The sequence below is a fragment of the Ochotona curzoniae genome, unplaced genomic scaffold (genome assembly GCF_017591425.1).
Source record: "Ochotona curzoniae isolate NIBS_2020 unplaced genomic scaffold, NIBS_Ocur_1.0 scaffold_4506, whole genome shotgun sequence".
NCBI classification, from domain to species: Eukaryota; Metazoa; Chordata; class Mammalia; order Lagomorpha; family Ochotonidae; genus Ochotona; species Ochotona curzoniae.
Window position 1 is genome coordinate 26972612 of NW_024467119.1, and position 25084 is coordinate 26997695.

Below are 25084 nucleotides of genomic sequence, written 5' to 3' on the forward strand. Positions count from 1 at the left end.
CAAGGCTCTAAAATTCATACAGGTTGAATATTGTTTTTCTGCAACTCTTGGTTCCAAGAGTGCTTCATATTTTGCGAAGTTTTAAATTTTTAAACATTTGCATATACATAATGACATGTTTTAGGGATAGGACTCAAGTCCAAACGCAAAATTTATGCTTCATACAAGTGTTTTACATGCATCCTTCTGAAGGTAATTCTATACAGTATTTCAAATAATTTCATCCATGAAACAAAGTTTCATGCTGAGGAATTTCATACTTGCAGCATCATTTTGGTGCCCTTTGTTATTTCAGATTTTGGAATTTCACATTAGGGATGCTCCATATGTGTTTTGTTGTACCACAAAATTAGGAGAATGTGCATACATGTGTATAGCCACACTTTATATTCATGAGGTGTGCATACTTTTTGTTGTTATAAAGTTTTGGTCATCCTGTCAGATCAAGCGGAAAAATCATATTCATTTATTCTTGCCCAAGTATATTGGGCAAGAACACACTTTCAAAAAAATATCAAACCTGTATTTCCTTTGTATGCTGTTTTCATAAATGCAATATAAACCAGCTTAGGTGTAGATTAAAATAAACACTGCTTTGAGGACAGCATTTATCGCTGCCTCAGTTTTAAGACATTTAGCTTGGACTGCAGTATGTAACTTGGAAGAAGCTTGTAGGAAAAGTTTTCTTCCACCACATTAGTCACTGTACTGTCCCCAGAAGAATACTATTTGGCTTGTCTGGAGGACAGAGCTGATGCGTGGAATGTCAGGGGAGGACAGCGGGAGGAAGGAAATGAGAGGAGAAGCAACTGAGCAGGAGCCAAGGGGCCAGAGTGCCACGTAGGACATCGTTAGAGGAGAAACAACGGGACGGCCGCAAAAATGAGGGGCTTACATCCTAAGGTAGAGTTGACACAGATGAGAAGGAATTGGTAATTTAGCCGTCCGGTAGATCTGCCTGTGACCCGCAGGAACTCAGACTGCCTTTGAGCCGTGGGGCATTGCTGGGCAGTATAGAATGGTAGAAATGCTAACTGGACAAAGCTCTAGTGGGACTGTGTGCGGCAGGGAGTGTGAAGATGTTGGCGAACAGCCCGCGTAAGGAGCCACCCTGTGTTGAAGGCTCACTGCTAGGGTAAAGCAAGAGGCACGCAGGAAGCAGTACGTGCACAAACGAATCAGGTGACAGGGATGGAGCTGAAGTGTACAGAGAAGAAAAGACAATTTTACAATCAAGCGACCGATCTGATTTCGCTGAGACCTAAGCGTGTAAGCCTCAAAGCAAGCCTTAGGCGCACTGGTAATCACAGAGCATGGGTGGTGCTCCCATGCATGAACAACCAGAGGTCAAGCAAATACGGGCTGTTAAAATCCACAGGATAGAGTTCCCTGGAAGCTTATCTCACCAGAACAGGACACATAACTACAGCCTCTACAGATATTTCTTAGTTTCGGGATTTTTTCAAATCACTAAACAAACGTCTTCAGTGACCTTAATTAGGCTCCAAGCAAGCAGAGAGAAGGGCATTAGAAGACACAGGAGTCTGGGGGAGGGGGACAGGGAAGTGGGTTGGGGCTTGCAGCACGCCTGCTCTAACCTTCCCGGGCCCAGCAAACTGTCCCCTCCCAAGAGAGCCTCTCCAAGGTCGCTGGGAGCACAGCTAGCTTCCCCTTTAGTCGTCCTGCCCTTGACAGTGGTGAAAAACATACTGTACAAGAGGTTCAGAAAAAGCAGCCGGGTGCACATCTTTTGCTTCCAGTTGCTCCTGGGTTCTTGCTGTCGTTCAAGTACTCTCCCTTTTCCCCAGTCCTCCTTCTCATTAACACCAGCGCACAAAAGCACACATTCAGCCAGAGCTCGCTGGGTTTGGAAGCCTGGCTCGGGATGCGGAGGGAAAGTTCATTGTCCACAGCTCCAAACCTCCCTCGGCGGCCCCCTAGCTCCCCACTGTGCCAGATTGCCTGGAGCAGTGGCGCCCTGCTCCTAGCCATTGCCTAACCCTGCGTGCGCTGCCAGCCAGCAGCAAACCCAGAGACCAAGCACAGGACACCGCATGCAGCCTACGCCTTCCCGCGTCTCCTCTCCTCGTCACTGGGTAACGAAGCATCTCTTATTTAGAACTCAAATGCTTAATATTCCCCCTCCCCTTCCAACCCTGCCGTTAAGATTTTGTTTTCCCCCCTTGGTAAGGGGCACAAATTTAAAAACAGCCCCGGTGAGGAGTTGAATGGATGCCGTTTCTTCCTGTGCCAGCCCTGGGGATGGGGGCTCACAGCACTGTTGCCCCCACCTGGGCAGAAGAAGCTGGCCCAGAGCAGCAACCTGTTCCGGGATTCATGTGGATAAACTGTGCAGGAGGCGGGGGCCATACCTGTCCTCTCTTCTCATCTGTTTCTCTATCCATCACACTCTGGCATAGGCTCCATACACTGCTGCTAGAGCTATAACATACTGGGACATGCAGTTCTTACCAACCTCATGGATGAGGTATGAAGGTGGATTCCTTGTAAGCAACATTCACGAAAACATCCCGGCCAGACTGAAACTACGCACCAGGAAAACCTGGAGGGGGAGGGTTTCCAAAAATCCCCATGTTTTTTTTTTTCTTTTTGGTGTTTGACTTCTATAATTTCATTTTCTTTCTTTCATTTTCTTTGTTGATACTAAATAGGGGTTGGAAATTAACAAGTGGCAGATCAAAGAGGAAAAGGGAGAAGGGAACGTGTTTTAGCTCCTGGCTGATTTATCAGCTCACTGGACAGGACATTAAAATTACATTCACCATGTTTCTATTTAGACACTGATTCCATTTAGTTATTCTTGCTTTAAAGCAAGGGGTAATTATACGATGTGTTGACATATCAACCTTGTAGATAAACATTTCACTGTACTGATGCTGAACTTTATATATCCTCCACTCCCAATCAATCAATCCAGAAGCAACTCAGGTTCTTTCCTTGTTCGTAAATTTTCGTATTTTTCCAACCCCAGTTCCTATTACTTTACATGTTAGGCCTCCCCCAGCTCTACTTTCTAAACACATTCGAAAGGTCACCCTAACTTGAATGTTAATCAATACAGTTGAAAGCCACCTGTGACGGGGTGAACACAGACAATTGGAATATTAACATCTTCCCAACAGTGGAGGTGAGGCAGGCACAAGAGGTCAGAATGAAGTGCCAACAGATGGGAACACAGAATAGGGAATTGCCAGAGATGTAATTCAAGAGGTCACAGCAAGGCTACTTGCTGGGTTTATGCCCCAAAAGGGCCCCTGGTGGCCATAGCACCTCCTCTCAGAATGGTCAGCCAGCTTGTTTAATTCCCATCAGTCAAAGTGATCCTTAAAGGACTGTTCCCTAAGCCCCACCTACCTAGCCCTTCACTCACAGTAGCAAATAGAAGAATATGGGCTTGGACAGTTCCAAGCTCCAGATTTCCAAAGTTGCAATTTATCTAAACAGAACATGAATGTGAATATATGTAGAGATAAAGGACGTTGACATACAGTCTACCTACCTTTCCGAAAACTAAAACACCGTTTGATTCTTCTGTATGTAGTTTTCGGTATGAAAGGAGATGAGGCTAAGGCACCTGAGGGGCGTGCCCCAGAATTTCTGTCTTCAGGCATCATACAAGCCCCAGGTCCTGAGACAGCTTCAGGCTTCTTTAAAATCTGCCTCTGTGCAAAACCCCACAGCCCCTCTCTTGCATCTTTGCTTATTTGTTAGATTTGAAGTGCCGATTCTTACAACTCCAAGGTTGTGATCATCCAGGTTCAGGCTTAGGAGTAAGTTATTCCATTTCATTTACTCATTTTAAAAAAATCAACTTCCCTTTCTTCTGCCTAATCTGACGAATTTTAAAGGTCTTTTCCTTTAGGTTTCTGTAGACATTCCTGAATGTCACAGGAAAATTTGCAGCTAGCAAGCTGCACTTCCCACTCACACAGCAGGCTCCGGTTTTATCACTACTATTATCATCATCCTGAAGTACTGTCTTCTCAGCTGGACTGGGATTCCTTTGCAGAGGTCAGCAGATAGCCCAGTGCACAAGGGGGAAACCCCACCACGACAGAGAGGCCCCTGAGGAATACTTCAGGACTGTCCTTGCTGGCTCCTTTCATCTGAGCAAAAAGGGGAGGAAAATAATGGCCCTTTCTCCAGAAAGCATTTCTGTGCCTGATGGATTCCTCTCCAAGGACTTCCCCGTTCCTTTGACAGCACCCCTTGTGCTTTGATGCGCTCTGCAGGCTTCTCCTTTTCCCCTTCAGTCTTCAAACTCCCCTGGGAATCCATACGTCAGAAGAGCCCAGTGCTCATTGCGGAGGCTCCTTGGGTCCTCTGGAGCAGGTCATTTGGCAGGGAGCTTCTCTACCCGCTCCACTCGCTCCTCTCCTCTTTTCTCAATGAGGGCTGGGCATGAGCTGGCAGGGCTGCAGTTGCCTCGTCACTGTAGCTGTGGCTGCGGCTGCCTCCAGTGCCCGCTGGTCACATGCAGCAGGTGCAGTCACAACAATATGAGAGGAGGGGGGTTTGGGGGATGGGAATGCCATGCTGCAGTGCCATGCAAACTCCTTTCTTCTTCCTGACTCTGCCTTGACCTCCTGGGTCCTGTCTGTACAGCACATTTACAGCAGCCTGGCACAGCTCTCTGCAAGTAACACAGCCCCAAACCACTTCTCGGAGAGTCCAGTGCCCCACTCCCTCCCCTGTAATACCTGCATGTATTATCTTTCTGTACAAGGTTCACATTTTTGCAAAGTCTTTGCAACAGCATCTAGTGATGAATGTTGCTTTTATGTGTATAGCAGTAAATACGTATGTTTGTTATAAATGGATATGTATATAGGTTTATGTTGATAACATAGAAAGTTAGTCAAAGCATAATGGCCGAATCTATAGGTAATGCAAATATACAAAATGTGCAACTGTGTGTGGGTGTGTGTGTGTGCACACACGCACGAGATATACATTCATTTCCCAGACCGAGCCTTGAGAAGCAATTCGGTTTTCAATATTCTCACATGCTCTTTCATACTCCCTGCCCCCTCCTCAATCCCCACACCCACCATCTTTCTGAGTCCTGCTTACTGAACAGTTTACTCCCTGGGTTAATCATTCATCCACCTGGCTGTTCCATGAGCAGGCTTGGAATGCTAGTGCTTTAACCCCAACTGACCCACAGAGCCTGTACCTGAAAAGCCCTCACTGGAGCTTTTCAGAGTTAAAAGGGGTGCTGAAATGATACTCCCCTTAAAAACATCCCTACCTTTGCTGATGTGCCCAGATCGCTAATATTCTGCAATTGAAAGGATCGTTATTAGTTATTTACACCTCTTAGTTGTGTTTCCCCACGTGTTGCTAGGAAAACAGAGCTACAGAGGACAACTAACTCGGCACCACTGACTACAATATTCACCCATCATGCCCCAGGACTGTGAAAGGATTCCTTGCCTGCACAGGCTTTGGGACTGGAAATTCAAAAACAGTTTTTCCAATTTTCTTATTATCCAAGTGAGAAAACTGAAGCAAAAAGAAGAGAAGCCATATATCCAAGATCACACAGCTGCTCCAGTTCTGAGGCAAGATCAAGGAATTGACCTCCGAATTAACCCTCGCCTATCCACAGGCCCCTTTGTCAAAAAGCATTCTTTACAAGCAGGATTTGCACTGCCTTGCTGGGTCTCCCAGGAGACAGAGAGATATAGTGGGAGTGTGATTTTGTTGGTAGCTGACGGTGGGCTCAGCATTCAGATCTAAGGAATAATAATGAGTCCTCACTCTCCTGGATCCCAGCTAGGCACTTCCACAAATACTCCCTCACTGACAATGAAGACAATGGAATAATGGAATAATGGAATAGAAATAAAAAAAAAGCATAGGTAGGGATGAACATGGGGAGGGAAACAGGAAGAGAAAGAAAGAGGGAGATAGAGGGAGAGAGAGGAGAAAAGAATAATTTTCCAGCTGTTCAGTAAGTGTTCTAATAGTCCAACTTTTGGAATTAACCTTCTGCCAGAAACCTAAGACTCTAGGTAGCAATGATAAGACCAGAAGTGGCTGTTCAGGGGTACTAAGCAGATAAACTCAGTTGGCATACCTAGACTCAGCACCAAACACTGTTATCGGGCCAGTATATTACGTAGGAAAGGTCTACTTTTCATATTTCTACTGGTTCCTTTGCCCAGGCTAAATGTTTTGCTTTTTAAAAAATTTTATTGACAATTATTTATATACACAAATGTTTGGGGTGAATATTTGCTACAATTTAACTTTAGTTAATAAAAAAGAAAAGGCCTGTGACTACAAAGGCCAACATTTTATGATTTTTATGAAACAGTTATAATTTCTCAGAAATATAATTATCAGACAAGCATCTTAATTATTTCCTATATTGGAATCATATGGCCATTATAATAGTGGCAAAGAGGAAATGATTTGCATATCATTACACCTAATAAAGGTAAACTTGATTTATGAAAAACACTAAGTTATTAAAATGCAAATTATGAAACTGCCTCAGTGAAATGAAAGACACATTAAAAGTGTCTCCAGAGGCAGTATACTGAAACAGATAACCATTCAGATATGTCACCTTTTCCAATAGGCCATCGTTGATCACCTGTAAGCACTGCAGAGTTAAAAACCAAGAAATCTCTATTTAAGATGAAGTGATCTAGAAAAGGAAGTGTACTCTCTTTTGAGAGTAAATTATGATAATTTAGATACTTTAAACAGTTTTATGGAAATACAATTCACATATCAAAAAATCCACTTGTTTTAGGCACATGAGTTTTAGCATATTCATGGATATATGCAACCATAACCACAGTCAATTTCAAAACATTTTCATTGTCTGATAAAGAAATACCATGCCTTTTACGACATCCCTAGCTCTCCATCCTGGACCAAAGCAACCATTAATAGTATTTTCTGTCTCCAAAGACTTCCCTATATGTTTTCATATGAATGGAATCACATAAAATCATCTAAGTGGTCTTTTGTGGCTGGCTTCTTATGCTTCTGATAATGTTTTCCAGATTCACTGAGTCTGTCACAAGAATCAGCATTTCATTCCTTTCCGTGGCTGAATAATAACTTAACCTATGGATATATATGGTCATGCATTGCTTTGGGAGGCAGAGACGTTCATAGTTAAGTTTATCCATGTTGGAACATTGTAGAGTTTGCTTGTCCTTCCTAAGATGGCTATATAATCCCTAGGGATTACTGTCACATTTGACTTTAATGTCATTAAGCCACTATGGAACTATATTTCATTTATCCATTCTTCTGTTGAAAGACATTTGTCTTCTTTTCATTTTTTTATTCCCTTCTTGATGTTGTCAATTCAGATAGTTTTGAAAAGTACAAGAAATGCTATAACCCTAAATAGTATTCTTTAAACACTGTTGTTTTTCATATATTGGAGGATATGAATTTGTAATCGTGTTGTTTTTATACCACAATAGAAGTAGATCAGACCATTGTGTTTTAAGCCACAAGAAAGACAACGACTTTCCATTTTTGTAACAGTGTGACACGTGCCACATGATTCACCCTGGGTCTTAATGACCTAATGCATAGGAAGTGGGATGGACCTGAAATGTTGGTTTTAAATGTTGGTTCTATCACAGTGGAAAACTTATTTTCAGTGAAGCACTAACTGACATCTTAATTTTAAGGACATAAAATGATTTTCAGTTATATAAATTGTTTAAAAATAAAAATTTTTTTTTTAAATTTTGTTAACTTTCAGTGAGCATGTAACTAATTAGTATGAATGTGAACACCCGAAACCCAATATCATGAGTGATTGTTACAGTCTTACATCAGTGTCAACATTCAGTTTGGTTCTGTGTTCTGTGTTAATTTTAGAACATTCTGATATTCAAAATAATTCAATGAGCTTTTTTTGGAGGGGGGGATTAAATGAATTCCTGAAATACGTGTCTTGGAATCTCATAGTGTTTTCCATTTATCCTTTTATAGCATTGTTTTATTAGGCATACTCTATTGTAAAATATAACCCTTTAAGTTTGCATAAAACATTCGTAAAACTCCTGAAGCATGTCCCAGGTTGTCATGTGCATAAGCTAACCATTGACTGCAGCACTGTTAAATAGCTGGTGCCCAGACTCCCTGGAATGATTTCTCAAAACTCTGGGCTTGTGGAACTGCTTGTGGCTACTTATTTGGAAATTCTCACTGGATTTCCTTCATTCTTCCTGAAGAAAGAACGTATGTAACAGGAGAAAATAGCGCACAATGGGAACCAATCCTCAACTGACATACACCTTTTGGCAGATATTAAGGTTCCTCTTGAACTCAGCTGCCTCAGCAATCTTGCTACACAGGGCAGAAACGGCCCCATTTGGAAACTACAGGAACTTTGAAAAGACACATCCTCCGTGACTCCCCACCCCCGACTCCCAATCCTTGGTCCCAAAGGTGTCTGCCAGCTTGTCCAACTTGAATTTGCATCTCTTGTTTCTGTCATGAAGAATCCTCAAACAAAACCTTGGGGTGGGGATTTTTCAGCTTTGGGGTCTTTTAAAATGCTCCAATGTTTGTTCATAGAGTTGCCTTGTATGTGACCATTCTAACTAGGACACAGGGAGGGTAAAAGGTGGAGCCCTGAACATTCCACTTGGGAGGACAAGGATGAATCAGACTGCTGCCTGGAAGCCAGGAGCCACTCTGCTTAGAACATTCCTTGCCCTCTGCAGGCCACAAAAGTAGGCCAGAGAAGGTTAACAACGATTAAGCTAGTAAAATAGTAAATGTTTCTCTGATGGATCTGTACTGTTTTAACCATAATTTAAACATTCAACCTTTTAAACTAACCATTTAAAGATGATTTTGAACTGTAGAATGGTCATTCAGTCTAAGCAGCATCAAATATGTTAGGAAGAAAAAAAACCTTTTTGAATTTTATATGCTGAGAATACACAGATAAGAACGCAACATAAATATAGGGGACCATTGTCACGGCACAGTAAGTGAAGCCATGATTGGCAATGCTGGCATCTCATATTGGAGTCCCAGGTTGTGCCTTAGGACTGCCCTTCTTCCAATCCAGCTTTCTGCTCATACACCCAAGAAGACTATAGATGATGGTCCAAGTACTTGGGTCTTTGCCATCAGTGCGAGAGATCCAGATGTAGTGCCAGGCTTCTGACTTTGCTGTTGCCTCACTCTGGTTATTGTGGTCATTCATGGAATGAACCAGTAGAGAGAAGATATCTTTCTCTCTTTTAAATAAATAAATAGATCTTTAAACATATACATACCTGGGCATTATGACTGCCTTATGAAATGTGAATTCTATTTTGTACAGTTTATTTCAACTACATCAACATAAAAGAATTATGTTTTACATTCTTGGTATATGTTGCTTGTAGATAAAAATTTTCATGCTCTTTTTTTTACTCCATCTACTGTATTTTTTCTTTGACTTGTCTGCTTGTATTATTTATTTGATATTTCCTGAGAGACTACCAAAATATCTTTCCTTCGTCATTGTAATTCTATCAGTTTATTCTTCATATTCTAGGACTTAGAAAAAACATTAAAGTTACAAATGCCTGCTTCAAACTACATTTTATGAAGCTATAATAATCCTTAGATTTCCATCCCAAGATTTTGCATCCATTCCTTATACCACTGAACAGTTTGGGGCTGGGATTGTTTCTAAATCTACTAACCAACATTTTTGTTTCATATCTAGACATTCTTACCTAACCCACATGCATTAATGTTCTCCTATAACAGTTCATTTTTAGTATAATGGAAAAAAAAACTATAAGTAAAGTATTCTCGATTTTAAAAACTCAAAATATTCATGGGAACAGGATGGCTATTCATGCTTTGGCATTGAAAACCTAAAGGAGTTACTTGAAAAGCCTAACACAATGCTGAGCTGGTTGCTATTTGTTCTAATAATGAATTCCAGAGATGACAGTACCATTAGGGCGACACTTGGTAGACTTTCCTGCCTTTCTGTGACTTAAGATGGACTCACCTCCTCCAAATGGGCCCCATATCACTCGGCGGATGGACTTCACCCAGTCTTCCATGTCATTCTGGGTGCTCGCCATGAGGAGGTAGCTCTCATGATTGCTTGTCATCCGCTCCCGATCACCTCCTGTGAAATTGAAGACAGAGACACAATCAGCCAAAGACTTAGCCACCTGTATTTCATCACCAGTCTCCAGGGAATCCCTGTGATGCACACGAGGCCCAGCATAACCAGCACAAGGTTTGATCCACTGATTTGGAAATCGATACCAACACGGTGGAAAGAAACACCTACTTACCAAGGAAAAGCTCTTTTATCTCTAGGAGAGAGCTGGAGAGCCAATGTCACTCCCCGAACACAGCCTGGGATTTTTGTCCTAGCAACCATCCATGGGCCTGCATTAACTCATAATCCAGTCTATTCACAACAAGCTGCTGAATAGGGAGAAATAGAAAAAAAAAAAAGAAGAAGGCTGGAGAAGGTGGGAAAGCAGTACAAACAAGCCTGGATTATGAGCTGAGGCAAGGACTGGACAATCTGTGTATGGCCTGCTGCTCACATAGTGAGGCAAACACTGGAAGGTTGTGGTAGTGTATCAGTTCTAGAAAAGGGTTAAGAGACTCATGCCAACACTCTGGACCCAGAGGTCTTTTCTAAGTCTGGATCCTGGAAGAGAAACCTCATCCCCAGGTCACCTGAGGGGAAAGAGGAGAAAGGCAAGAAGACTTAGGTCCTGCCAGCCACAAAGGCCAAGCTAGCTTTCCAATGGCCTTCACACCTGAGGGGCACGTACGAAATTCTAGCAGTGTCTCCACTGGAAAGGTTAATGATTTCTCCAAAATGCCTTCTCAACGAAAACCTGACACACTTAAAAACCTTTATGATATCTAAGATCAACCTTGAAGCACTGGACTTCCAAAGCATGTAATTAAATTACGAGGAAATCTTTTACAGCAGATTGAAGTTTCCCTGGTTACTTAACTTGCCCACTTACAAAACAGGGATAAGCCTATCAGACTGTGAAACGACTTGAAACACAGTCTCCCATACGCTTTTCAAATTTTTTTTATGTTTAACAGAATATTTTTGAGGACAACTATCGTGGATTATATTACCTTAGTACTTTAGAAATTAAGGTTGCCTCATAAAAGGAAAAAAAAAGCAATAAAAGAACAGAACAGTAAGTATTTAACTGAATTCGGTTAATATGTTAATATTATACTGACTTCTTCAGGTACTCAAATCTCTACGGACATTTAATTTTTAGTAACTGTTGTAAACTTACAGCCTTGGCTTGCATTAGCTAATATCTGAATGTTGTGTTTGGCTAAGGTACTGCAGTTTCTTTTCTTGTAAGTAGATGTTAATACTGTTATGGGGACTTGCAGGCTACAATCTACAAACATTACCACTCTCCAATCTTTCATATTTCATACAATTTGAAAGCTACAGCCATGGGAGTCTGGGCCTCTGAGTGCTAAATGAATGCTCTAGATTCAAAAGGACATCTGTTCTGCAAATGTGTAGTATAGGTAAGTCAATACAGGGACTTTAAGCCATTCAGTGAAATAACGGAAATTGGTGTTTTAAATTTATCAATGGAACTTCAATGTGAAGCTAAATTGAATTAAATGACTAAACTTATTTATATGCAAAATCTTTTGTAACTCATGCAGAATGTTTTCTTCTTGCATTTTTTCTTTCTTTCTTGCGTTTTTATGAACTTCTTGATGATTTTGCATACAACTAGAGAGCAGAAGGAGGGGCCAAGCGACCACATTAAATGGGTTTTCTAATGCTTACAAATCTCTCGATCAAACAAATTGAGCCATCTTTCATCATGCAGAACATCTCACAATCAGAAACAATGCCAATTTTGCATTTAAGTTCCCCTTACATCAATAATCACTAAGCAAATTATATCTGTAGACACCTGGCTTCTGGACTAAAAGAAAACCAAGCTAGAATTGCACTTGTTATTTTTTTCTTAAAGATTTATTTAATTTTTTTAGAAAGGCAGATACAGAGAGAAGGAAAGACAGAAAAGATTCTCCGTGTGTTGATTTACTCCCCAAGTGGCCAGAACTGCCAGAGCTGAGCCGATCCAAAACCAGCAGCCAGGAATCTCCTCTGGGTCTCCTATGCTGCATAGGGTCCCAAGGCTTTGAGTCATCCTCCACCACTTTCCTGGGTCACAAGCATGAAGCTGGAAAAGAAGTAGAGCAGCTGGGATATGAACTGCTGCCCGTATGGGATCCTGGAACATGCAAGGTGAGGACTTTAGCCACTAGGCTACTGAGCCAGGCCCTGCAGTTATGTTTTATACTAGTTCTCATACCTACACATAAGGTATGTAAAAATGCTAATACTGTGTCTGGTTAGGACATAAATCCTGCAAATACGAATGGCATCTCATTTTACTATCTCCTAGACAATGCCGGGAAGCAATTAGACAATGTTGACAAGTAACTGGCTTCTTTCTTTGACATGTACATAAATATCAGTGGACTTTACAATTCTATACTCCCCATACATACTAATATACTACATACAAATCTGTATATGACGTACATATGCTAGGAGTAACCAAATGACAAAACACAAATGGGGCTCACTGGTACAGCACAGTACTGAAAGTTGATTCTGTATTCTTACTTGCATACATCACATTACTGAGCCATAAAAATTCTACCCCCTTTGAAATCAGAATGTTTTAATTATTCTTACTGTCTGAAGGACGCTTAGCAGTTCAAACAGCAATATCCTGCTCTGCCACTCACAACCCAAGCAGCAAGCAGAAAGAGCCCACGTAATGAGACTGACAGCCGCTAGAGCGTTTCTGTCTGCAGGCAGAGGGAAAAGAGAATGAGATGCACAACCAGTTATTATCTCTTGGAGTTTTCATTTGATTCGTTATCTTTGCCAGTGATACTGTATGTGTCTGGCTCTGACTCTCATTTAGACTGCCAGTCACAGATATGAAATCCCATCTGTGGATTTCACCCATGAACATGTCTTGATTTCTTAAGCGAGGGAAAAATGACTTAGGAGAATTTTTTTGTTGACTCTTGGTGACAATACAGACTTATTACCAAACATGTGAAAGACAATTATGTGAATTTATGTTGTCGCCACAGGTAGAAATTCAGTGTTTTGAGGATAAAACTCTGCTGGAGTATTTGCATATAGGGCAATACTTGACCAAAAACTGATGCCATCAGAGGCAGATGTTGTTCTAAAGGTAACAGGTTCAGGTGTTGGATGTCATCACAAAAAGTCGGCAGGAGCCAGAGAAGGACCTAGCTAACCAGCAGCAGGTGTCTGAGAATGGAAACTGTAGGAGAGGATCATGGTTGGCAAGGCTGGAGCCTCAGGCAACACACATACCTAAGGTGATAAGCCTTGGGTTCCACTCTCCACCTCTCGCTGGGTTAGTGATGGTTCCCTTGAGGACCTTCTGGCTGGGACTGAGATTGGTCAGTAAAAAGCAAAAACAAAAACAAAAAAAACCCCACAAAAATAAGACCTACAGATGAATTTGGGTTGGAATGAATTATGGTTCCTGAAATAAATAAAAGCTGCCAGAAATGGTATTGAGTTGTTCCTCTCTCTGAGTAAAACACTGCCCACTTTCAAAAACTCCTGTCTGTCCTTTGTTTTCTTGTAATGTGTCACTCACTTTCTGAACTTATGTTCGTGCCATGCTGGTTTCAGCAGTTGCGGTCTCCCTGTTCATAAGGTAAGTTTCTCATGGTCTGGTTAGCCTTGGTCTGAAAGGACAACCCCAGAAATAAACAATTCATGATTTTTAAATAGCTTTCATTAGAGTGTATCATTATGGTATATGTAATTTTGCTATTGTTAATCAGTTTCTGCACTAATGGCACTAATGGCCAATTAAAATTTATCATTACATGTGTACATGAAGGGGAAATCATACATTCTGATTTTGGGTTTGTAGTAGGGCTCTTGATACATAATCACTACAGATAATGGGTATCATTACATGGACATGAACCACTGACACTGTACGGTAATATGAAAACAGTGCTTCCTAATGTGAAGAGTCATCTCTGTTTTTTAAGGATTTCTTTGTTTATTTGGAAGTCAGAGGTGGAGGAGAGAGGTGGGTTGGGGGAGAGAGAGAGAGTGGGAGGGAGGAAGGAAGAGAGAGAGAGAGAGAGAGAGAGAGAGAGAGAGAGAGAGAGAAATACTCTATTTGCTGTTTCGCTCCCTAAGTGGCAACAATAGCTGCAGCTGGGCTGGACCCAGTTCAGGAATGGCACTCCCTCAGAGTCTCCCTCAAAAGGAGAGCAGGGGCCCAAGCACCTGGACCATCTTCTGATGCTTCCTGGGTGCACCTGCCGTCCTGACTGCAGGTTTAGCAGCTGAGACTCAAACTAACACTCACAAGGGTGCTGGTGTCCAAGGTGATGGTTAAACCCCCATGCCAGAAACACAGCTCCTGGGTGCCATCTCTTCCAATGAAAAACCCCTCACTTAATAATGATGATGATGATGATTATTGCTGTTGTTGTTGTTTAACTGAGGGACAGAGAGAAACAGACAAGGGTAGAACTTCCACACTTGGGTCACTTCCTCTGACAGCTAGGACTTGGCCAGAGCTGGGAATTGAACCCAGATTTCCCTCCTGAGTGGTAGGGACCAAGTTATCTATCACCTGCTGCTTTCCGAGGAATACATTAACAGAAAGCTGGAAGTGGAATTGCAGCCAGAACTCAAACCTAGGCATTCTGATATGAGATGCAGGCATTGTAATTGGTCAAATGCCTCAGCCAAACCCACAGTTCTAAAAGCCTAATATTTTACCTAAAAATTGAAGAGGCTCCAAAATACGTGTTTTAATGCTTTACTTAGCAATTTTCATTAAGAAAACCTGGATGTGAAATTTAAAAATACAGTACTGATACTGATCAATGGTTTCAACTGAATGTTTCATAGCCCTCCTTAATCCACATATAATATGCATGTGAGTATGTGTATTATAACATATTATGAAAGCCAAAATACATTTTCCATTCTTCAACTCTTGAACATAAATATAATACAGTTATAATTTTAAAGTATTAATTTAAATGATGGTGTACTGGAAATCAGTATGGAGAGTGCTAAAACACCTGAAAATTGATCCACTCTATGTCCCAGCTATCACACTTCTGGGAATATATCCAAAGGAAGTGAAATCTGCATATGAGAAAGTGACCTATAATTCTATATTTACAGCAGCATGGTCTATAATAGTAAAGGCATGGAAACAACCCAGATACCCATTGGAAGAGGAACGGAAGAAACCAGTACATCTGCTGTATGGGGTACCTCTCAGTCATGTATATGCACATATTCATCTAGAGGAATTGTGTAATGGAGACTAGCACGCCAAGAAGTGAAGATACAGTGCAGCATACATTTCTACTCCCAAATAAAAGATGGACTGCATATGAAACTGTTAAATATATCCTGACAATAGAATGCTGGAATTTCCACAATTATCTCTACCCACAAAGCAGAATGATGGACTTGTGAGTGTTGCTGAAAGACTGTATTATTGTAGTGATGTGGGGGAAGATGGAGGGGAGGTGGGGCATAGAGAGGGCGGAAAGGGAAATCCTAAATCCTTGGAACTGTAGCATGAAAAATAAAAATTAAAAAAAATCCAGGATATTAGTAACTTCAAGATTTTAACTTCTGTTGCTAATAGTGCTTTAGTGTTATGGTTAACATATCAAGCATTCATGATTTCCAGTTAACTAAAAATAAAATTAAGTTACAAAAATTAAAAGATAAATCAAGAAAAGCATAATGAGTTTAATGAATTAAGAAACACATCATTTAAGCAATCTGTACTAAAAAAAAGTTATTGCAAAACACAGCCACACATATCAATTAAATATGAAAATTTCCACAGCCGTAGTGAATACTAATTTTAATGTAAAAGATACTTTTGGTGAATGCATTTGAAAAGAAGATTTACATTTTGGAAAAGAAATGTTGGAAATTGTATGCCAAGATATGCACATTCATTGCTTATGGGAATCTAGATAATATTCCTTATGACGAAGCCACTAGCATAGAACTCTGAAGTAAATTCATGGGAGTTTAAAAGCAAATACACATGTTTTACCTTATCTTCATTTTCATATCATAGAAAGCCAGAAGAGAACAGTACTAGATTAAAATACAAAGTCATTTTACAACAGTTGTCCAAAATTGCTGTGGTGGGGAATTTTTTCCGACTCTCCTTTTGGGCTTTTCTGTATTTTTCAGATGTTCTAGCATATGCGGTGTCATACCAAATGTGATATTCCAGATGTTTTATCATGTAGTAATTTATCACACACACACAAAGAATTATTTATGAGAGCAAATATTAGATTAGATCATAAGGTGGCGCAGGCACTAAATGGTACAAGTAAAGACCATTAACCTCTCATACTGTCACTGCAGACTGACCCCTTTGAATCGTCACTAAGTTACCTATAACCTCCTCTCCCTCTTTGCCATCATGGTGATCCATAGTGTATCTTCAAAGGAAGATTTGGGACAAGTGACTCGTCACTACCCATTGACCCTCCAGCAGTCCACACCGTATTACATAATGTGGACTTCCTCAGAGAGAAAAGAAGCTTATTAGGCATTGCTGTTATTAAAAATATATATATATGCTTTCAGAAATATTTCACTGAATTCATAGTGTGGAAAGAAATAGTCTCAAAGTTGACTGTTGCTTTTCTTAAGGGAAAAAGAATTATAAGTTGTCGATAAAATGGTGAACTAAGAAGAAAAACAGTGTTTCAGAGGAGATATACCTATGTGTGTGTCATATTCCAGTAAAAGAAAATTTAAGGATTGGCAGTGCATTGTCTGTATTTGAAGTTTTAAAATGAGTTTCCCAGAGGAAAGAGTAGTCACAGACCTTGGAGTTGGTTTTCAAGACAAGCTCAGGTTATAGACCTGAGGACATTTCAATGAACACTTCTGATGCTGTTAATAATTTCAAGGGAGAAATATTTCCTCATTCCTAATTGCAAATCAGGTCAAAATCAAACTACTGTACTGCATTTTATTATAGCTTCTAGAAAAATACTTTAATGTAACTAGTGTACTTAATTTTCATATAAATGTAAGCTGTTTTTTTTTTACGCATTCTTATTTTCAAAACTTTGGGGGCTTTGTTGGATGTAGAACTTTAAAGTTGAATGGCCAATTTTAAAGTATTTCTGATGCATGTCAATGGAAAATTACTGAAATGAAGAAACTTTTCTGCCAAGTTATGGAGACTGATATTTTGAAAACAGTTATATAAAGTAAGGTTTCTACAGATACTATTGCCTTTTAATAAAAACTAATGAGAAAAATTACAAAACAGCACATGATTCATCAATCAAGGCTAGACAGCAAAATGTTCTTAAATTCAATATTATATTTAGGCTTTTCATATTATTCTATTTTTATTATTATTCATATTATTTTAAAGGTTTTTGTCACCTGAAAAGCATACGTTTTGATATATTTTGTCAATCTGATTTTTTCCAAGTATTAATTTTAAGTAAAATTATCTTTAAACATAGCAGAAGCTAATAATTTAAATTTGTTTTGTCAACAGAACTACTTGCATTGCTGGTGCCTGTATTGTGGCACAGCAAATTAAAACTCTGCCTGTGGACCTGGACATTGCCATCGGGTAGAAAAATGGGTCAGTGGCTTGAAAATCTCTGTCTCTCTTTTCTATCACTCTGCCTTTCAAATGTATCATATATTTACAGCTGCATTGCTCTAGTATCATTTTAAGGTCCTGAAACCACAAAGTGAGAATTATCCAAGGGCCCCATGGTAGCATTCCATAGTACCACAGAACAAACACATTATTGCTGGCATGCATTATGTTACCATCAATGCTAAGCTTTAATTTCCTGAGAAATTTGTAATACTGTTTTATATATTTTATACCCCCAACTAAGTTATTATCTTTTTGTAAAAAGGAGCCATCCTGCAGTACAGAGCTAGCACAGGTTTATCGCTAAGGTAGCTAAAAGTGAACACTTAGTGATTATGAATGGCTGGTACTTATTCATTAGGATAAATTTCTAAGTATTAAACATACACGTGATTTTGGGGGGGTAGGGAATCTGTCTCCTTGGCCATAGACACATAAAGAGCAGACCCAGGAATTTTACAGCACGCAAGTTAAGAATGACTTGCTTTTCATCAACCTTTATTGAAAAAGGCCCAAAGGGGCCCGGCAGGGTGGCACAAGTGGTTAAAGGTCCTCCCCTTGCACGCCCCGGATCCCATATGGGCGCCGGTTCTAATCCCGGCAGCCCTGCTTCCCTTCCAGCTCCCTGCTTGTGGCCTGGGAAAGCAGTCGAGGACGGCCCAAAGCTTTGGGACCCTGCACCCGCGTGGGAGACCCGGAAGAGGCTCCCGGCTCCGGATCGGCATAGTATCGGCCCGTTGCGCTCACTTGGGGAGTGAATCATCGGACGGAAGATCTTCCTCTCTGTCTCTCCTCTCTGTATATCCGCCTTTCCAATGAAAAAATAATAAAAATAAATCTTTAAAAAAAAAAAAGAAAAAAGAAAAAGGCCCAAAGAACATGAACATTTGAACAAAAGTACTGCTTTTTGATTAAATTTCAAATATGAATATGCTCTGGTAAAGAAGTATTGACAAGCAGTTAAAAGTTGGAAGAGAGAGAGCCAAAGTTTCTGGGTTGAAACCAGTCATTTCTGCCTATGAGAGCTGTCACCATCTTTAACTGAGGGTGATTGATAATGGTATTCTCCTTGCAGTACTCCTGTCAATGAATTAAATGCTGAGAATCATAGAATACTTCCTGGAGCTGCTTGGACAGGGTTGCTCTGCTCATGTTATTATTGCCCTGCATAATAATTTGAACCTTACATTTATTTATTAATTCTTGCTTTGAATTTTGTGGTACAATTCCATAGGGTGTGGGTTCTCCTCCCCATGTCCTGCAAAATTCTCACCATCCCCCAGACTGATTAAATAACAGGACTGATTAACTTATGGCTGCTTAAGAAGAACTATACTATTGTAATAATATGGGGAACACTAATCTTACACTTAAAATAAATATCTTAGAACTTAAAATTTATACATTTCATGTATAGTTTTAAGAACTATACATGATACTTTCCATTTTACCCTCTTTCCCTCACTTCTTTCCTTTCTTTTAATTTTTGCAAAGGCATGCGTTTGAAATATTTTATAATCGTAAGCTTCACCTTCAACTAAATGAAGAATTGAAAAAATGGTAAATAGAAAAACCACTGTTCCTCAGGAGTACAGACAATGAAATCTCAACATTTTATTCTTGCTGATGTACATTGTGATTTTTGTACTCTTTATTATTAGTTACTACAAATCAGAGAAAATATATGCTATTTGCTTTGGGGGGCAGTGGCGTATTTCACTAACCAAAATGGTCTCTGATTGCATCCATTTTCTTGAGAAAGACAGGATTTCATTTTAGTGATGCCTACATGGTATTCCATCACACACACAAACTCACACACACAAATCTCTCTAAAAAGATACCAAAATATCTTCTTCTTAAGTTTCCCACATGCGTAGAAAGGGCACAGACATTTAGGCTGTCCTGCATGGCTATTCCCAGGTTGTTAACAGGAAGCTGGATCAGAACAGGACAATATGCAGAAAGCACAGGAGAGGCAACAGCACAGCACAGGCAGGGGCTTGACCCATGGCACCGCAACCCCAGCACTCGGCCTCTCTGAGGACCTTGAGATGTATGTTTTGAGATCTGTGGTGCATTTTGTAGCCTGATAAAGTAATAGAACTTTCCAACAGAGTGCTGTATTGACAGGTCACTTAACTGTGGCAGTCTCACCAAGAACCGACCAAGGGACAGGTCTCAAGGGGGGGTTGTGTGTTTCTGTGTAGGTTGGGGAGGGGAAGCCGGCAGCTGGTTAAGCCAAAAATATATAACTGGAGCACAAACTGGCACACATGTGGGATTCTAGCATCACAGATGGTGGGATTGCTTTCTCTGTTGCCATGCTAGCCCCAGCATAATTTCTTTAACTAGTCATTAGTTGATGGGCATCTGGTTTGTTTCTCTATCATATCAATTAGGAATTGAGCTGCTATAAACAAGGTGGTGGCATAATTCTGCCACACTTGGATCTTTGAGAAAATTGCTCTTTCAAATAGGAAAGAGTAGTTTACCTTTGTGGGAAGGTAGTTTACCTTTGTATTACTTTGAATGCATTTGTAGCGAAAAATACAGTAAGACAGTAATTTTTTTTCAAGCACAAATTGATTATTACATTGGTCATGTTTTTAAGGGTAAAATTATGATCAATTTACCTTTAATTTTTGACATGTTTATTTTTAGGTGATTAATGAAACAAAATCTCTAATAGGCTTAAGTTATATTTCCATTAATTTCCCTATCTTGGGTTCCTTTTTCCTAAAAAATATAGCATTTTTCTTAGGTACATTATTAATAAGAATGATATAACCTTTTAGAAAGATTTACTTATTTTGCAAGTCACATTTACAGAGAGAGAGAAAGAATCTTTGAATTACCAGTTCACACCCCAGGAACCAGAAGCTTCACCTGGGTCTCTGGAATGAGTAATAAGGGCCTAAACCTCTGTTCCGACCTCTGATGCTTTTCACAGGCCATTATCAGGAGGCTGGATCATCAGTGCAGCAGCTGGAATACGAGCTGATACCAAAATGGGATGCCAGCACCACATGTGGAGGTTTTATTGCTTACCACAACACTGGTCCGACTTTATTCCCACATTGCATTTGAAAGGTAAGAAAGTCTCAATTGAAGTCCAATAATATATTTTTATTTTCATTCTTATCAGAGTTTCATAATCTGAAAACCTAATTAAATTCTTCTAGTTGAAATTTCTGAGAAATAAAGGTAGAACATTTTCCTGGCAAGCCTATTTATATAGAATTTATGTCCTTGTCTAATTTCACTTGGTATAGGTTGAGAGACAATAAATTAAATGTAACTGACAGGGCCTGGCACAGTAACCTAGTGGCTAATGTCCTCGCCTTGCATGTACCGGGATCCCATATGGGCACCAGTTCTAATTCCAGCTGCCCTGTTTCTCATCCCGCTCCCTGACTGTGGCCTGGGAAAGCAGTAGAGGACAGTTCAAAACTTTGGGACCTTGCACCTGTGTTTGAGATCTGGAAGAGTCTCTGGGCTCCTGGCTTTGGATCGGCTCAGCTCTGGCTGTTGCGGCCAGCTGGGGAGTGATCAACACACGGATCTTTCTCTCTTCTTCTCTGACTTCCCAATAAGAATAAATCAATCTTCTTTTTTCTTAAAGTAACTGATTGATAGAGGAGAACAGTAGGTAGCGTAAGTGACATTTATATGTAGGTCAGTTAATGCTGTTTCAACAATTACGATAAAAAGCCAAGTCAGAAAAGCAAACCAGATCGGAAGCAAGGGCCTATAATGTGTAGCAAATGGAAAAGCATTCATGGAGAAAGAAATAAGGCAGGGAGCTTCTGGATTTTTATGAATCTAAAATTAAACGCATTTTTTAAAAATCAAGTACTCTCATGAGAACAAAATAGGACATTGATATTGAACTAAATTTATGAGGAATATAGGAATTCCTATCCAATAAGGAAGTGAAAATATAGGAAACTCTGAAGAACTTGATAAAGAAACATGCATCCCTCATGTGGGAGGACAAATGCTTTAGGCATTAAATAAAACTTTATACTCCCCTTAAATGTGGTGATAAAACTCATGGCAGTGTTTAACAAAGTTAATTAAAATGTTAGTGTATAGATCCCAATTGTAGGAAGCAGCCTTCATATTATGTAGCAATTTCTTTAAAAACTGAGGGTGGAATTCAGTGGTCCCCAGGCAACTGTGTTTTAAGGTGCTGACAGGTAACTCTGATGCACCATAAAGTTTGAGAGCCTCTACTCAGGAGAGGATTTACTGTAGCAAGTGGAGGCTATAAATTTTATATCCATACACATCAACCACACTCATCTCATTAGCTTGCATCCTTGTCTTAATTTTTCAGTGGCAACTATTCAGTCCTAACGTACCAAGTTTTGAAGCCACGGATCATATGACTCACCCAATTTCTTATTTGCATAGTAAATGATTACCATTATGAAAATAGTTTTGCAAGGATACTGCCATTCAAGTTGGGATTCGGTGAATCTGGCAAGCATGACTTTCCCACATTAAAGACACCACACCTTTAATCACAGCAAAAACAAAGATGTTTCTTTTTGTATTTGAGAACAGATTTGCTATATCACTACCTCTGATGCCCAGAATTTGATAAGTAGAACACTGAATGTGGAAGGATAAACTACCCCTGAAGCTCTAGATTGAAAGAAAGAAAACAAATCATTTACTCATTTGCCACTCTTCTTAATGCTTTTGAATATTACAAATGTGTATGAGTAATCATAATGCCAGTTGGAGATAGCAGGGTTATTTCCATTTTGCAAATTACCTTTATATTCCTTGACACATTTGTTTTTTACAGTAACTCTAGGAGGTGAAGCAGTGTATGCATTCATTTCTCCGACACTTTTCTTTGAGCACCTGCCTTGTGCCAGTTACTGTTCCAGGCTCTGGAGACATAGCAGTGGAGGAAAACAAAGGCTGCAGCTGGGGCAAGGTCTGGACTGAAGACGTCCGTGGCATTCTCAGAGAACAAGAGGGGATTTCAAAGCATTCAAGGAAAATGTGTAGTACAAAAACAAACAAACAATTATGGATAGATTTCAAAATGTTTGGGCACGCAAATAAATGTATCTTTCAATTCAAGTTCACGTGAACTTGTTGAAATACCCTTGAAATGTAAGTCAAATGGAAATAGTAAGGCGGTAAGACAAATAGGAGCTGCTGAATGGCCAGATCAAGCAAAAAAAGTTGCATAGCTTTTATATGAACTTTGAATAATTAAATCCAAACAAGAACTTTTAAAATAAGTTATTTATTTTATTTGAAATTCAGATCTACAGGAAGAGCATGTCTTCCATCTGTGTTTTCATTCCCCAAAAGTCTGTAAGGGCAGGGTTTAGGCTAGATTGAAGTTGAGATCCAGGAGTTTCATTTGGGTCTCCTCCATGGGTTCAGGGAACTGAGCAAATGGTCCATCTTCTGCTCTTTCCCAGGCCATCAGCAGAGAGCTGGACAGAAAATGGAGCAGTCAGAAACAAAGTGGTACCCAAATGTGATACTGGCTTCATGGCTTCATTTGCCACAATGACAGCTCTGATAATTTATTAAAATTAAAGAGAAAAAAAAAAGACAAGGAGAAGCTCCAAGAAAATGCTGCTAGACCTTTCACACTGTATCATTTATGTTTGGTTATATGTGATCTTTCATATCCAGCAAAAATAAACACTTAACTTGAATTTCTAAAACTGGAATTTTATAGACACTTGTAATAAATTAAAATTTTATTTTTCTGCTGATTGATGTTATACATGTCTTAATTTCAAATTGAGGAGTAATCAGAATCCACAAGTCAATTCAAGACAGCATACTATCATTAATTAACAGTTAATGAACACTCATGGGTATGTGAGATAGTGTTATAATTCAATAAACCAGCCATTGTTTGGGAGCAACATATTGGAGTCATGTTTAATTAGCAACCTAGCTAAACTCATGCATGTAGCTAAACTCAGAGAGCTGATTGCCAGATCCATGGACATATTGTTAAAGTAAACAGGGCTTGAGTGGATTCACAGGGAGCTATGCGTCTGCCTGCAGTTTTGGCATCCTGTGTTAGAGCACTGACCGGAGCTTCAGTTGCTCTGCTTCCAACCCTTCTCCATGCTAGTGAGCCTGGGAAGGCAGTGGAAGATGCCCTAAGTTCTTGGTCCTCCACAATCCATGTGAGAAAACCAGATGAAGTTTTGGACTCCTGGCTTCAGCCTGGCATGGCCGTTCATGGAGTGAATGGACATACGGAAGATCTCTCTCTCTTCCCCTCTCTTTCCACACTGTCCATTTAAAATAAATAAATACTTATTTATATATACATATTTAATAAACTTAGATTGAAAATATGCCTGTTTAAGTACTATATGCATTCATGTCTGCCAAGGCACTTTGATGAGTGGAAAAAAAGAACATGGAAAGCTACCAAAGTGGTTACCATTTCCAGACCTTATCTGAGAGGATTATGCTCACACACAACACATCTCCCAAACCAGAGAAATAAAAGTCACATGCATCCAGTCATTTATTGAGGAGGAATGTTTTGGAGTTGAAAGCAATATTAAATCAAGCCCACTCAGTTTCTCTTTAACATATGCCATAAACACATATAACTTGATATTTTAGATAGTGGAAAAGCATTAGCCGTCAGAAGATCTGAGAAAAAGCAAGACCTGAACCTTAAGCTTCAAAACCAGTTCTAAGAAAATCATCAGTTATATTAATATCAACTAAAGTTATTGTGTAAACATGACAATAAGGAATTAAAGAATGTTCTGGCTTCATTCAAAGTTTTATACGCTTACCCACTAGACCTGAAATACCTGCACACTAGACCTAAAGGTCATGTGGGGAGATCTCTTGATGGTTCACAGCATACTAATCATTAAATTTAATTTATTTCCAGTAAGGGTCTATTGCATTGCATTTCTTTTCCTGGCTCCTCACTCTGGGGTTGCCATGGCTGGTCTCATCTCTAGAGGAAAACTCACTTTCAGATTCCGAGTTCTACCAAGAATTCTCTGTCATTGTCGCTTAGGCTGGACAAGCTCAGTCAATATGAGTAGAGATATTATTATTTCACTATTATCTGTGAATCCCCTGTTGCCCATCCACTCTTTGTAGATCATTTTTAACTCATCCAATTTTGAGTGCTTCCCCTTTTTAGTTACAACTATAAATGATGCAATTAAATCATGCATTTTTATTCTTTAAAACACAATATTCTTCCCATTACTAAAGCCTCAGTTTATCTATAACTTTAATGCAAAGGAAAAGTATAATACATTTATCTTAATGATAGGTCTATTTAAATTCTA

The 25084-nt window shown here is 39.7% G+C and overlaps 1 protein-coding gene across 3 annotated transcripts in view; it reads right to left on the minus strand.

Moving 5' to 3' along the window:
- Nucleotides 1-25084, minus strand: part of ARHGAP24 (Rho GTPase activating protein 24) — a 397185-nt gene that overhangs the window by 51627 nt on the left and 320474 nt on the right. For 2 of the 3 annotated variants that reach the window (XM_040967005.1, XM_040967007.1), the window contains one exon: nucleotides 10028-10150. In XM_040967005.1, the coding sequence (XP_040822939.1) occupies nucleotides 10028-10150 (123 nt within the window). Of the gene's footprint in view, nucleotides 1-3520; nucleotides 4076-10027; nucleotides 10151-25084 lie in introns of those variants that run through there. The other variant, XM_040967006.1, reaches the window with a different exon arrangement.